This window comes from Mus caroli, chromosome 5 (genome assembly GCF_900094665.2).
Source record: "Mus caroli chromosome 5, CAROLI_EIJ_v1.1, whole genome shotgun sequence".
Classification (NCBI taxonomy): domain Eukaryota; kingdom Metazoa; phylum Chordata; class Mammalia; order Rodentia; family Muridae; genus Mus; species Mus caroli.
This window is the reverse complement of record NC_034574.1, coordinates 58596301-58609597: the sequence shown is the minus strand read 5'-3', so window position 1 is coordinate 58609597 and position 13297 is coordinate 58596301. Positions and strand designations below refer to the sequence as shown.

The window sequence follows — 13297 nt, the reverse complement described above, 5'->3', positions numbered from 1 at the left end:
GTACTGGTTAGTTCATATTGTTGTTCCACACACACACACACACATATATATATATATTTTTTTTTTTTTTTTTTGAGACAGGGTTTCTCTGTATAGTCCTGGCTGTCCTGAAACTCACTCTGTAGACCAGGCTGGCCTCGAACTCAGAAATCCGCCTGCCTCTGCCTCCCAAGTGCTGGGATTAAAGGCGTGGGCTAGTTGAAAACTTTTAAGTTGAACAGTTATCTACCTGCACTTTGACAGCTAGATACTAGAGGAGTGCCGGGATCAAAGGTGTGCGCCACCATCGCCCGGCTACTTTGTGTTTTTAAGGCAGGGACTTAACTCTGTGGTAGTTGGCTGGCATGGAACTTCTATTTCTTTTGCCTCAGCCTTCAGAGTGAGGTTACAGGTGAGCATCACCGTGCCCGGGGAATCTGTCTTCATGGATGCTTGAGCATCACCGTGCCCGGGGAATCTGTCTTTATGGATGCTTGAGCATCATATCAATCCACTTAGAAGGTCTTGTCATTGTCAAAATTGTAAAAAAAAATTTAAAAAATAACTTTTTTTTCTCGGGTTGCCTTGATTAATTATCGAGACAGGTACTTGCTACCAAGCCTGTTGACCTGAGTCTGACTCCTGAGACCCTTGTTATGGAAGGAGAGAAGTGACTCCTGAAAGTTGTCCTTGGACCTCCACGGATATGTCCCCACCTACATACATAGTCACGCATACAGAAGAAGTAAATGAAAAAAGACTTAGCTCCGTTTTAACTCACCATTCAGCAGAACTCCACTGGCAGCTGAGTGAGGGTCTTGGCCCTTTATTTGGCGTATCACTTGGCTTGTTCCGCATTTCATCAAGGCGTTGAACACCTGCAATACTAGACAGGAAGTGTTACTCACTCGGGAGAGTAAGGTGACCCCACGCTCTATGAGCCAGGCTGCTCACCTTGCATGTTTGTGCTTAAGGCCTCACAGTCTCCAGTGCAGTGGAGGCAGTCAGCCCTACACAGGGGTGTGAAAGGTTTGCAGAGTGTAGCGTTAGTGTATGTATATTGAGATAGATGAGGGTGCTGTGTCTGGGATTGAGGAGTAGGGTGGAGTGAGAGAAAAGGGCTGAGCAGAAAGTGCAGGGCTGACTTTCCTACACGCGCACGACTGTCCTGCCACTTGTTTCTTTCTCAATATTTTCTTTAGTCTGTGGTGTAAAAAACAAGTTGAAAACCAGGACCCTAATTATCGTAACTTTTTGTTTTATTTCTTTTTTTGTGCATATATGTGCATGTATGTATAGGTGTGGAAGTCAGGACAACGTGTGGGAGTTGTCTCTCCTTTCCATGTGTAGGCTTCCGGGATAGAACAGAGGTTCTTGGGCTGACAGCAGCTGTCTTTACCCTCCAAGCTATCTTGCTTGCTTCTTAAATATTAACTTGGGGTTTTGCTGGTTCTGTGGAGTCGCTGGCATCATCTCTGTCCTTTCCTTTTTCTTCCCTTTGTATTTCTAAGAAATCCCCACTGTTTGAGTGAAGAATCACCGTACCATTTTAAAGAGCGAAACTGGTTAGAAACTGTCATTTCCTACAGAAGCAATAAAGCAGTCAGCCTCAAGCCCAGTTCTTGGCAAATTATACATATGACTGGGACTTTCTTTATTGCCCTATTCTTCAACACATGACACAGATGTCTCTTTAGGAGTCTTATAGCCAAGGGCTATAGGCTTGTTTTATTCACTTTCTTTAAACATTTATTATTATTATTATTTGTGTGTGTGTGTGTGTGTGTGTGTGTGATGTTTGTGTGGGAGCACATATGCCACATGTTTGTGGAGGTCAGAGGACAACCTGCAGAGTCACTTCTTTGTCCCCACCTTTCCTTGGGCTCCAGAGACTGAGCTCCGCTTTCCCTTGCTGGACCGTCATATTGGCTTCCTCTTTATGCATTTATTTGTTTGTTTATTTTTGAGACAGAGGCTCTTGTATCCCAGACTAGTCTGGAACTTGCTGTGTAACTAAGGCTGGTCTTGAACTCCTGATGTTCCGGCTTCTACCCCTTGATTATAGGCACATGCCACCAACATGGCAGCAATCCTTTGTAAACTTAGATTTAGTTAAGAAATTAGAACCTTTTATATAGTGGGAGAGCTGGAAAGGAAGATTTGAGATCCTATATCCTTGCTTATAAATCGTTTATAAAATGGGATATTTCAGTGATGTGACTGGATAGTATCTCAAATGAAGTGAAGATTTTTGCTGAGCCAAAATAATAAGAGATACATGTTTAAACTTTATAAAGGGTGGGTATAATGAAATGCATTTCACTGATCAGAAAACAGATTGAGACACTAATGAATTGTCCAAGGTCACACAAGTAGGAAGGACCTAGGCTTCTTGATTCTAAGGTTTGTTCCTTTCTATAGTTGTTTCTTTATAACTAAATTAGAGAAAGTTAGGGGTTGGGTGTGTGGTGCACACCTATAACCCCAGCATTGGGGGTGAGGGCAGAAGCAGGTGATCTCTTACGAAGTGGAGGCCAGTCGGGCCTACATAGTGAGTTTCTGTACAGCCGGGGTACATAGTGAGATCTTGTCTGAAAACCAAATAAAAATAAATCAAAAAGGGAAGGGACAGACAATATGTATGTAAATAATAAGGAAACTGAGTGCTTTTAATGTTCAGTTATATTGTAAAGTTTTTGTATAATTAATTCAAATTCTGTAGTTTAACCCAGGGTCGAGTAATGGAAGAGCATATTACAATAGGCACTAGTCTTTCTTTTTAGAGTTTGAGAATTATGTAGAGAAAAATCTTTCAACATTCTTAGTTTTTCAGAATGATCTGGGTTGTATAAATCCTGTGTCTGTGGGTGGTGCTGAGTGGAGTCTTTTCATCTGCCTGGGATGATGGGATTGGTGTGTGTGTCTGCAGTCACTACTTGCTTCCTGTCTGTTAGAACCCTGCTGTCATTTTCAAACAACCATTTTAAAAATGATATATATATCATTGTGTGTGTGTGTGTATGTGTGTGTATACCTGTGTGAGTTTGTGTACACCATATGCATGCAGGCGCCTACAGAGGCCAGAGGGCATCTGACCCTCTGGTGTCAGATGGTGGTTGTAAGTCATTTAACCCAGGTCCCTTGCAAGAGCAGTAAGTGCTGTAACCACGCAGCCATCTATCTCTTCAGATCCTTTACTATCATTTATTATTATTAATTTATTTATTTTTGAGACAGGGTTTCTCTGTGTAGCCCTGGCTGTCCTGGAACTCACTCTGTAGACCAGGCTGGCCTCGAACTCAGAGATTCACCTGCTTCTGCTTCAAAGGTACTAGGATTAAAGGTCTGTGCCGCTGGGTGTGGTGGTGCACGCTTTTAATCCCAGCACTCGGGAGGCAGAGGCAGGTGGATTTCTGAGTTTGAGGCCAACCTGGTCTACAAAATGAGTTCCAGGACAGCCAGGGCTACACAGAGAAACCCTGTCCCGAACCCCCCACCCCCACCAAAAAAAGGGTAAAGGTGTGTGCCATCACCAGGCAAAGATTTTGACTTTTTTTTTTTATATTCTGAGGATTATTATTATCTTACATTAGAAAAATTATTTTTGATTCAGGTAATTTTATCAGATGGCTTTATTTATAAAAAGGGTGCTGCTGACTGTGGATGACCTTGCTTTGGAGAGATGACTTGGGTGAGACCAACTGAATAAGGTTGTCCTGTTAGTGACTGAAATTAGAATGTTACATATTTAATATTTACATGTTTCCTCTTCTGTGTTTAGGACATTCGGAAATTCTTTGGGGTTATATCAACTGGAAAAAAGCCTGTAAACGAGACAGTAAAGAATGAGAAGACAAAAGCTTCGGAGGGAACTGTCAAAGGAAAGAAGGGAGTCAAGGAAGCCAAGGTCGGTTTGTATGTGAGCTGTCCGGCGAGCTCTGCTCCTACCCTTGGAAGTGTGGACTGCTGTAATCGGAGACTCAGTTTGGGACACTGAGGAGGAGGGATGTAACGGGCTAATCTGTCTCGCAAACCCTGTTGTCCCCTCCCCAAGCTCATTTTTTAGTTGTTAAACTTAGCAGTTTGGTTTGCAGAGTTGGCTCAGCAACTAAGAGCACAGGGTGTTTTTCCGTATGGCCCAGGTTTGATTTCTAGTACACGGTGGCTCACAGCCATTTGTCACTCCATGTAACAGAGTCTGAAGCCTTCGTCTGGCCTCCACGGGCATCAGGAATACACATGGGGCACAGACTTGTATGCAGGCAAAATACCTACATGCATTAAAAGCAACAGTAACAACAACAAACAGAACCAAACTAAGAGAACCTTTCCTCTTTAAGGTCAAAATTCGCCATCTGTGGTGACAAAGCATATTCTGGAAAGATGAAGAGAGTAAGGCAGAATATAACAACAACAACAACAACAAAAACTAAACAAACAACAACAAACCCCAAAAAACCAAAACAAAGCAGATTTGCTCATAGGGACATAAGAACCTATCCTCAGGTAGATACTGTTAGACTCAGGATGAGGCCTCGAAGGAAAGAGGCAGTCTCTGTCTTTTGGACCCAGAGAAGGCCAGCTATGCTACTGTAGAATGTAGAAAATGACTACAATGGTGTCTCTGAATTAATACTGTTGCATTGTATTTAAATTGTAAGAGGTTTATGATTCCATAAGCTAATTTATCAGTATTGTGTGCTATATGTGCATATGTTTATCTTCCACAATTGGTTGTAATTTTTATTTTTAACAGTTACGTATTTTAAAGAAGTTATAAGAAAGAGCTGGGTGGTGGTGGCACTCGCCCTTAATCCCAGCACCTGGAGGCAGAGTTAGGTGGATCTCCAAGTTTAAGGCCAGCCTGGTCTACAGTTCTAGGACAGCAAGGGCTACATAGAGAAACCCTGTCTGAAAAAAACAAAACAAACAAACAACCACAAAAGAGTACAAAGAAGAATGTTCTTTTAAATTCTGTATATATGTCTGGTGCTCTTCATTTCTCACTGAAGAACTGAGTTTTCTTCTGATATTATTTTTGCAACTTGAAGACTTTTCTTTAAATTTTTTGTAGTATAGTTTGTTTCCGACAGAAGTTGTAAGTGTATATAAGAGTCAGTTTTGCATTCATCTTAAAGGGCATTTTTGCTGAGTATGAAATTTTGAGTTGCCAGTCTTCTGTTTTGTCTCTTTAGGGCTATTCCTGTGCTTTGCCCAGTTGAACTTGCCTTGTAGCTGAGATTGACCTTGACCTTGACCCCTGGTCCCCAGGTTTCAGCTTCCTGAGTGGAGGCTACGGGATTACAGGTGTGAGCTAGCACACCTGGTCACTCTTAGATTCCACACACATAGATTCTTCGAAGTGCCTCAGTGATCATCTTTTACTCTTCAGTTTCATTGACTCTTCTTCATTGCCAGCTTTCTTTTAAGAGTATCTTTATTTTAATTGTTTTATTTATTTTAGTTCTGGAATTTCCATTGTGTTTTTTATAGTTTTTCTGTTCTGTGTATATTTATAGTAGTGACTTTAAAGTTCCAGTATCTGGAACATATGAGGATTAGTCTCTAAGTACCTTTGCTCTTGAGTCTGTAGGTCGTATTTTTATTAGTTCTGGATACCCCAACAAAAATACTATGGCTCCAGTGGCTTAAACAGCAGACACTTACTTTCTTTGAGTTCCGGGCCCGTGTGTCTGTGATCAGGGTTCTCTGGCTGGTGTAGTTTTTAGTGAGAACTCTTGGTTTTCAGATGGCTGTCTTCCCTGTGTCCTCACTCTCGGGTGAGGTGCTCAGAAGGAGAGAACGAGGATCCAGCCTTCTGCTCTGTTCTTACAAGGGTGCTAATCCGGTCAGATCAGGACCTTACCCTATCTCTTTACTTACTTTTTTGGAGTGAGTCTCACTATGTAGCCCAGACTGGCCTGGAACTGGCTGTGGAGAGCAGGCTGGCCTTGAACTCACAGTTATGTACCTTCCTCTGCCGTGAGTGCTAGGATTAAGGATTCGAGCTCCAACATAGGACTCTGGAGCATGTAAACATCCATTCTATAACATTTATCCATGACCACTTAAAGAGCTCTTTCTATTTCAGTCACACCTTCTTCCTAGTGTATTCATTCTCCCATCAAGTATAAAGACTAGGATCATTTAAATTTCATCTAAGTCATTCATAAATAAGGTCTGAAGGTATGATTCATTTTTAGGTAGATTGTTGTTGGGAAACCGTAAACAATAGTGGTCAGACACAGAGTGCATATTTCCGTTCTTGAGAAGGAAGGACTAATGGCTCTAATGCAAGCCCAGGACCTAGCAAAGGAAGTGCCATTATATTTTCAGGTACAGTAGTAGTAACCTGGTTTTATAGTCTCTTGCAGACCTGCTGGGGTTCTGCTCCTATAAGCCTAGGCAGCAATCTTGGCCCTGTGATCCTTTAGTGCTTTTTGCCTTTGAGGCTTCAGGTGAAGGTTGTCTGGCCTTTTGAAACCAAGATGGTGCTCCTACCCTTTGAAAGTAAAGAGTCAGTCCTGATGCTGTCTTAGGAATAACCTTTTGACCCATCTATGGATTGTAAGAAGTCAGGCAGATTTCTTTGTTTTTATCTTCTGAAATTGAAATTGGCAGTGTTTCTGCTTGTGTTGATGTCTCCAGTGATAGCTCAGCTATACCCTTGATGCTTCCTTCAAGAATACGCTGACTCATTTTTACAATGTGGACAGTCTTAAGAAATTTCCAAATCATTAAGTTATGGTTGCTTTTTGGTTAGTAGTACTTTAATTCACCTTTCTTTAGTTTACCAACTTTAGCATAAATAGTCAGAACCCAGCCTGTACCTTCAGTATTCTGATTCAGAATCTCTCTAGTTCAGCACTGAATTTTCTTGTTTTTCATAGAACACTAGAACACATCTACATTGTTTTCCTAAATATATTTTACATGTATGAGTGTTTTATCTGCGTGTATATGTATGTAGTACCACTTGTATGCCTGGTGCCTGCAGAGGTTAGACGAGGACTTTGGATCCTGTACTGGCTAGTTTTGTGTCAACTTGACACAGGCTGGAGTTATCACAGAGAAAGGAGCTTCAGTTGAGGAAATGCCTCCACAAGACCCAGCTGTAAGGCATTTTCTCAATTAGTGATCAAGGGGGGAGGCCCCCTTGTGGGTGGTGCCATCTCTGGACTGGTAGTCTTGGTTCTATAAGAGAGCAGGCTGAGCAAGCCAGTAAAGAACATCCCTCCATGGCCTCTGCATCAGCTCCTGCTTCCTGCCCTGCTTGAGTTCCAGTCCTGACTTCCTTGGTGATGAACAGCAGTATGGAAGTGTAAGCTGAATAAACCCTTTTCTCCCCAACTTGCTTCTTGGTCATGATGTTTGTGCAGGAATAGAAACCCTGAGACAGATCCCTTGGAACTGTTATAAACTGGAGTTATAGATGATTATGAGCCACCATGTGGGTGCTGGGAGTTGAACCAGGTCCTATGTAAGAGCAATAGTGTTCTAAATTGCTGAACCATCTCTAGTCCATATCTAAATTCATTTTGTCTCCCTTTCTCTATCTCATTTTTAGAGAGCTAGACAGGGTCTAGTTCTGGCTGGCTGGCTGTAGGCCATTCAGGCATCCAGCTCACAGAGATTGCCTGCTTGTGTTTTGTAGGTGCCGGAATCAAAAGTATGTGCCTTCAGGTCCAGACACAACCAAGTTCTTTGGTTGTTGTTGTTTTTCATTTGTTTGTTTTTACTTTTGTTTTTTAAGACTGGGTTTCTCTGTGTAGCCCTTACTGTTCTGGAACTCACTCTATTTCAGGCTGCTTGCCTCTGCTTCCTGAGTGTTGGGATTAAAGGTCTGCGCCAGCATTGCCTGGCTCCATCCTATGTCTCTACTGTGGATCAGAATAGCTGAGCACATGGATCTGTCTAATCTAGGAGACTGGAGGCCACAGAGGTGATGGTCCCATTCCAGTCCAAAGACATGGAAGAAGCTGATGCCCTCACTAGAAGTCAGGCAGGAAGAATTCTCTCTCATTCCAGGAAAGCTGGCTTTTCTTTTTAGGGCTTCAGCTGATTTGATAAGGCTCAATTATTTTGGGAAGGGACATCTTTTTCACTTGACACAAACTTAGGAGTGATGCTTGACCAGATCTCTGGATCCTTTATGATTCATTGTCTTGACGTAACCACACAAGTCATTTTTCTTGCTTGGTTATATTGTATTGGATTCTCTTATATTCCTACAAGGAATGTAGGTTCTTTTGGCTTAGCATATAGTTAACTTGATCAAACTCAGGCTTGAAATTCTTGCTACCTGTTAGATGGGCAGCAGGTAAAAATCTTGGTTTAGTTCTTTTAGTTTAGCTTTTTAAAGCTTTTACCTTCTAAGTCCTTGTAGCTATATTATAAAAAACAGTACAGGAGAAAGCAGGAGATGTGGGCAGAACCTATAGGAGGGATCTGAGACTTTGTGTCCTTTGTGTCTAGATGTCTGTCTCGGCTCTTTACAGTTACTGTATTTGTCTTTAGTTCACTTTCTGGATCTACTACTTTGTTGCACCTGCAAATTGTAATGGTCCATTTGCCTTGTTTTTTTTTTTTTTTTTTGTTGAAGCTAATTAATTGTTCTTGTGTTTTTGAAATTATATCTTAATGGACAGAAATATGTAGATATTTTCATCTAAGTGATCATTTTTTCTCTGTCTACTTTCTTGATACATTTTTGGAAATATGAGTATGTTAGAAATGTGATATTTATAAATATATTTAACCTTTTTGGCCTGCTTTCAAATTTTCAGCATGCGTGTGCTATTGATGGGCTGTCAGCTTAGATCTTTTTTTTTTTTTCTATTTTTTTTTTATGTTGCACTTTTAGGAAACACCTGTCCTGTGTATTATCCACTATCACAAAATACCTTGAGATAATCTACTTATAAAGAGAAAGGTTATTTTGCCTCCGAGTTTTGGAGGTTTCTACTCTGTGACCTGTTGCCTCACTGCTGTGGGCCTCTTGAGGTAGCAGCACATCATGGTGGGAGCATGTGGTAGAGTAGAGTGGTCCTCGTGACCAAGAGACAGAAGAGAAAGAAGGAATTGGGCCTCTTTCTCCCTTTTTCCACTGGGCTCTACCTCCAAAGGTTCAACCACCTCTACTGAGAGGTAGCTGCACCCTGGATGCATTCAGGGACATGCAGGCTCTAATAAACCTCTTGACCCTGCAATGGCTGACATCCTTTACCTCTTCGTTCTATGTGGGTTCGTTTTGAGTGTGTAGCCGATAATAATGCTCTGTAAGTCTTCTTTCCTGATACAGTTCAGCAAGAGCATTCCTGACGTTTTGGGTTAGATGAGTGTTGTGTTGTGTGATGTTAGTAGTACCCTTATGTACTCTAGATGTTATTAAAACCTCTGCCTCCCACTTTAAAGCAATGCCTCTAGATATCAACAGATGTCTCCATGGGGCAGAATTGCTTCAGGTGGGAGCTACTGAGCCCAAGTCTAATGAGAACGCCAGGCTTAAGTTGTATAGGCTTCCTCTGTTCTAATTCTATCCTGCTGTCTACAGGTCAATAACTCCTGTAAAGAGGACGCCGCCAAACCAAAGCAGCCCAGCAAGAAGAAGAGGATCATCTATGACTCAGGTAACTTTGCTGAGGACGTAAAGGCTTCAGAATTGTTCACTTCCCTTGTAACTGTGTTTTCCAAGCTGATGTCTGAGACACACAAATCTCATTACTGTGGGGGAGCTCTGCTGGGTAGTCCTTGGAACAGTTGTCAGCGCAAAGCTGCAACGCCTAAATATTTTAATGTACTGAAGATTTGCTTATGAGGATAAGAGTATGTAGCAGGTCTCAGATTTACTGTGAACTCATCTGTCTGTCTATATCTATCTATCTATCTACCTATCTATCTAATCTATGTATGTATGTATGTATGCATGCATGTATGTATGTATTATGGAAGGGATCAGATTCAGGGCTTTACATATGCTAAGATCTGCCTCTGATCTGTATTCTCGGCGCCTATTGTAAACTATATTCCCATCAAAATTTTTTTTTTTCAAGCTGAGGTTTTTAGAAGTTGAATTTGAAAAAAAAAGTACCTTACAATGCTGCTATTAAAGTAAATGTTGGTTACATTTAATTAATGACTTGGTGTGTTTGTGGCTATGTGTACCATGCAATGCAAGGTCAGAGGACAGCTTCAGGAGACTGTTCTCTCGTGACTGTGCTTCTGGTGGATTGCATTTAGATTATCAGCCTTGGTGGTATCTTTATTTGCTGAACCATCTTGCTGGCCCCAAAGCAAATAATTAAAATTGATTTTTCTATTTTGAAGGATTTCCTTTAAATATAGCTTTGAGAAGGGGAACAGTACTCTTTATGCCCATGTCTCTCTCTCTCTCTCTCTGTACTCTTTATGCCCATGTCTCTCTCTCTCTCTCTCTCTCTCATTCATTCATTCATTCATTCATTCATTTTGCAATGCCAGAGGTTGAACTGAGGCTCTCTGCCTGGTAGGCAGGCACTCTACCACTGAACCATCCTCCCCAGCCCTGTTTGTATTATTGAAACAGGTTGTTGCCTAGGCTCTTAAGCAGCTGGACTGCAGGCCGTCACACCTGACTTAATTTTCATTTTTTCTGCCCTCTTCCCCCTTATTTAAGTCAAGGTCCCAAGTAGCCCTGGTTTGCCTTCACCAGCTACCCTATGTAGCTGGTGAAGGCACGATTCCTGATCTTACTTACATCTCACAAATTATGGAATCACAGGCCTAAGGAAGCATTTTGTTTGTGTATTGTTAATATTTTATCCTTGATTTTGATGTTTGTTTGTTTATTATTTATTTGAGATGGGTGCTACCTTTGTTGCCTAGGCTGCCTAGTGGTTGTAAAATAATGTAGCCTAAGGAAACATTTGTGTGTTGTTAATATATATATATTTAATATTTATTTATTATATGTAAGTACACTNTAGCTGTCTTCAGACACTCCATAAGAGGGAGCCAGATCTCATTACAGATGGTTGTGAGCCACCATGTGGTTGCTGGGACTTAAACTCAGGACCTTAGGAAGAGCAGTTGGCGCTCTTAACTGCTGAGCCATCTCACCAGCCCAATATATTTGTTTTTATTTTTGGTGTTTGGGTTTTTTTTTTTTTTTTTGTTTTGTTTTTGGTTTTCCGAGACAGGGTTTCTCTGTATAGCTCTCAATTTGTAGACCAGGCTGGCCTCGAACTCTGAAATCCGCCTGCCTCTGCCTCCCGAGTGTATTTTTGGTTCTTTATTTTGATTTTATGTATATATTTGAGATGGGCCTTACTTTTGTTGCCCAGGCTGGTCCTGATGTTACAAGCTCCAGTGCTCTCCTGCCTCCCGTGCAGTAGCTGGAACTGCAAGTGTGTCGCGGTATGTAGGCTGCTGTGGCTTTCACAGGCATAGGACAGCTCAGGACTGAGTTTTCAGAGTACTTGACTGTCTACTTAGTGCACTGTACTGTGCAATATCCTTTACCGTAAGGATGGTGAACGTGTGCATCTGTGCTCTCTGAGGTTCCTCGTGGAAACAAACACTAACGTAAAGCAGCAGGAGCCGGGCATGGTGGCACATGCCTGTAATCCCTGCACTCGGGAGGCAGATGCAGGCGGATCGCAGACAGCCAAGGCTGTGGTGAAACCTGTCTCAGAACCAGAACCCAAACCAAGCAGAACTTTTAGTTGTAGAGAGAGGAAGAGGAAGGAAGGACAGTGAGTTTGTGAGTGGTGAGTGGTGACTGTGGACCAGGCCCTGCTAGGTGCTTACCCTTTGCTCTGGCCAAGTAGGCGGAGTAACTAGAGTGCTCTCTTCCAAAGACCCACAGTTAATTCCTACAACCTGGGAGTGGTTCAGATGACCCTAAAAGAAGACTCAGTGTTTCTAAGGAGTAGGAGGCAGAAGAGATTTGGAGAGAGATTGAGAGTGTAGGAAGGCATGCTCCTTTAATCCCAGTACTTGTAGGCAGAGACAGGCCTGTGAGGTTGAGGCCATCCTGGTCTTCTTAGAGAGACTTTGTCTTAACCACCCCACTCTCATTAAAAAAAAAAAGTGTAACGCAGTGTAAGGCGGTCAGAAGTCAGTGAGGTGGTAGCACTCTGTCTGCTTGAGGGTATTTATTTGTGTGAGTATGTGTGTGGTCCAGGCGATGAACACAGTTGCACATGCTATGCAAACATCCTACCCCTGAACTACATCCATAGCTCTCTTAAAGGTCACTAAGGTTGCTTCTACTGGCCTTGAACTCACTTGTATCCCAAACAAGCCTGAACTATCAGTCTCCCTGGCCATTGCCACCATGCTTGGTTTCTTGGCTTTGAAGATGGGAGAAGAGGCTAAGATGTATTGGTGGCAGCCACTAGGCAGGTGGAAATGACAAAGAAATGAATTCTTCCCTAGGGAACCCTGCTGATGCCCCACGAGACCTGTGACAGCCATTGTTCAGAACTGTTAAAGATAATGTATTTATGTTAGACTTTTTTTTCTTTTGTATGTGTGTGGATGTGTACCACATTGTGTGTGTGTGTAGGACAGGTGGTCATTTGAGGGAGTTGACGTTCTCCTACTACGTGGTTCCCGGGGACTGCACTTAGGTTATCAGGCTTAGCAACAGGGGCCTCTGCCAACTGAACCGTGTCTCCGCCCACATGTGTAGTTGTGAAGCCAGTTGGTTTGTGGCTATTGTTATAACAACAATATGATATGAATCTAATCATGAGTTTATTACTGGAGACACGCTTCAGACATGAGTTTATTATTCAAGACACGCTTCTTGGGGGATTGCTTTGAGTGACTACTTTAAAAATACACTGATATTTCTTTTTCATGGTTTAATTTTTCTCTTGTAGATTCAGAGTCAGAGGAGACAGTACAGGTAAAAAATGCTAAAAAGAAATCAGAAAAATTGTCACTGTCTTATAAACCTGGTAAAGTCTCTCGGAAGGATCCTGTTACCTACGTTTCTGAGACAGGTAAGGTATGGACAGGACTTCGTCTTTTTTGAATGGTTTCTATCAGAGGAAGGATATCATCAGCTCTGAGATGTCTTGTGTGGTAAAGGTCTAGTTACTGGGGAGGGTCAAATCCAGTACTTCATGCATGCTGGGAAACACTATCACTTAGCTATATTCCTATCCTTGGGGGATATTTTGTCTGTTTATTCTTTTCAGAGCTGAGGACTGACCCTAGAGCCTTTGCACTTGCTGGGCAAGTGCTCCACCACTGAGTTATAGGCTACTGTGAGCTTTTCCATGGATGCTGGGTATCAAATCCCTGTCCTGGAAGAGTAGCAGCTGCTGCT

At 42.1% G+C, this 13297-nt stretch overlaps 1 protein-coding gene across 2 annotated transcripts in view; it reads left to right on the top strand.

Annotated features, from left to right (window-relative positions):
• Positions 1–13297, top strand: part of Rfc1 (replication factor C subunit 1) — an 81967-nt gene that overhangs the window by 16713 nt on the left and 51957 nt on the right. For both annotated transcript variants that reach the window (XM_021162809.2, XM_021162808.2), the window contains exons 2-4: positions 3761–3886; positions 9533–9608; positions 12846–12968. In XM_021162809.2, coding sequence (XP_021018468.1) covers positions 3761–3886; positions 9533–9608; positions 12846–12968 — 325 coding nt within the window. The remainder of the gene's footprint in view (positions 1–3760; positions 3887–9532; positions 9609–12845; positions 12969–13297) is intronic.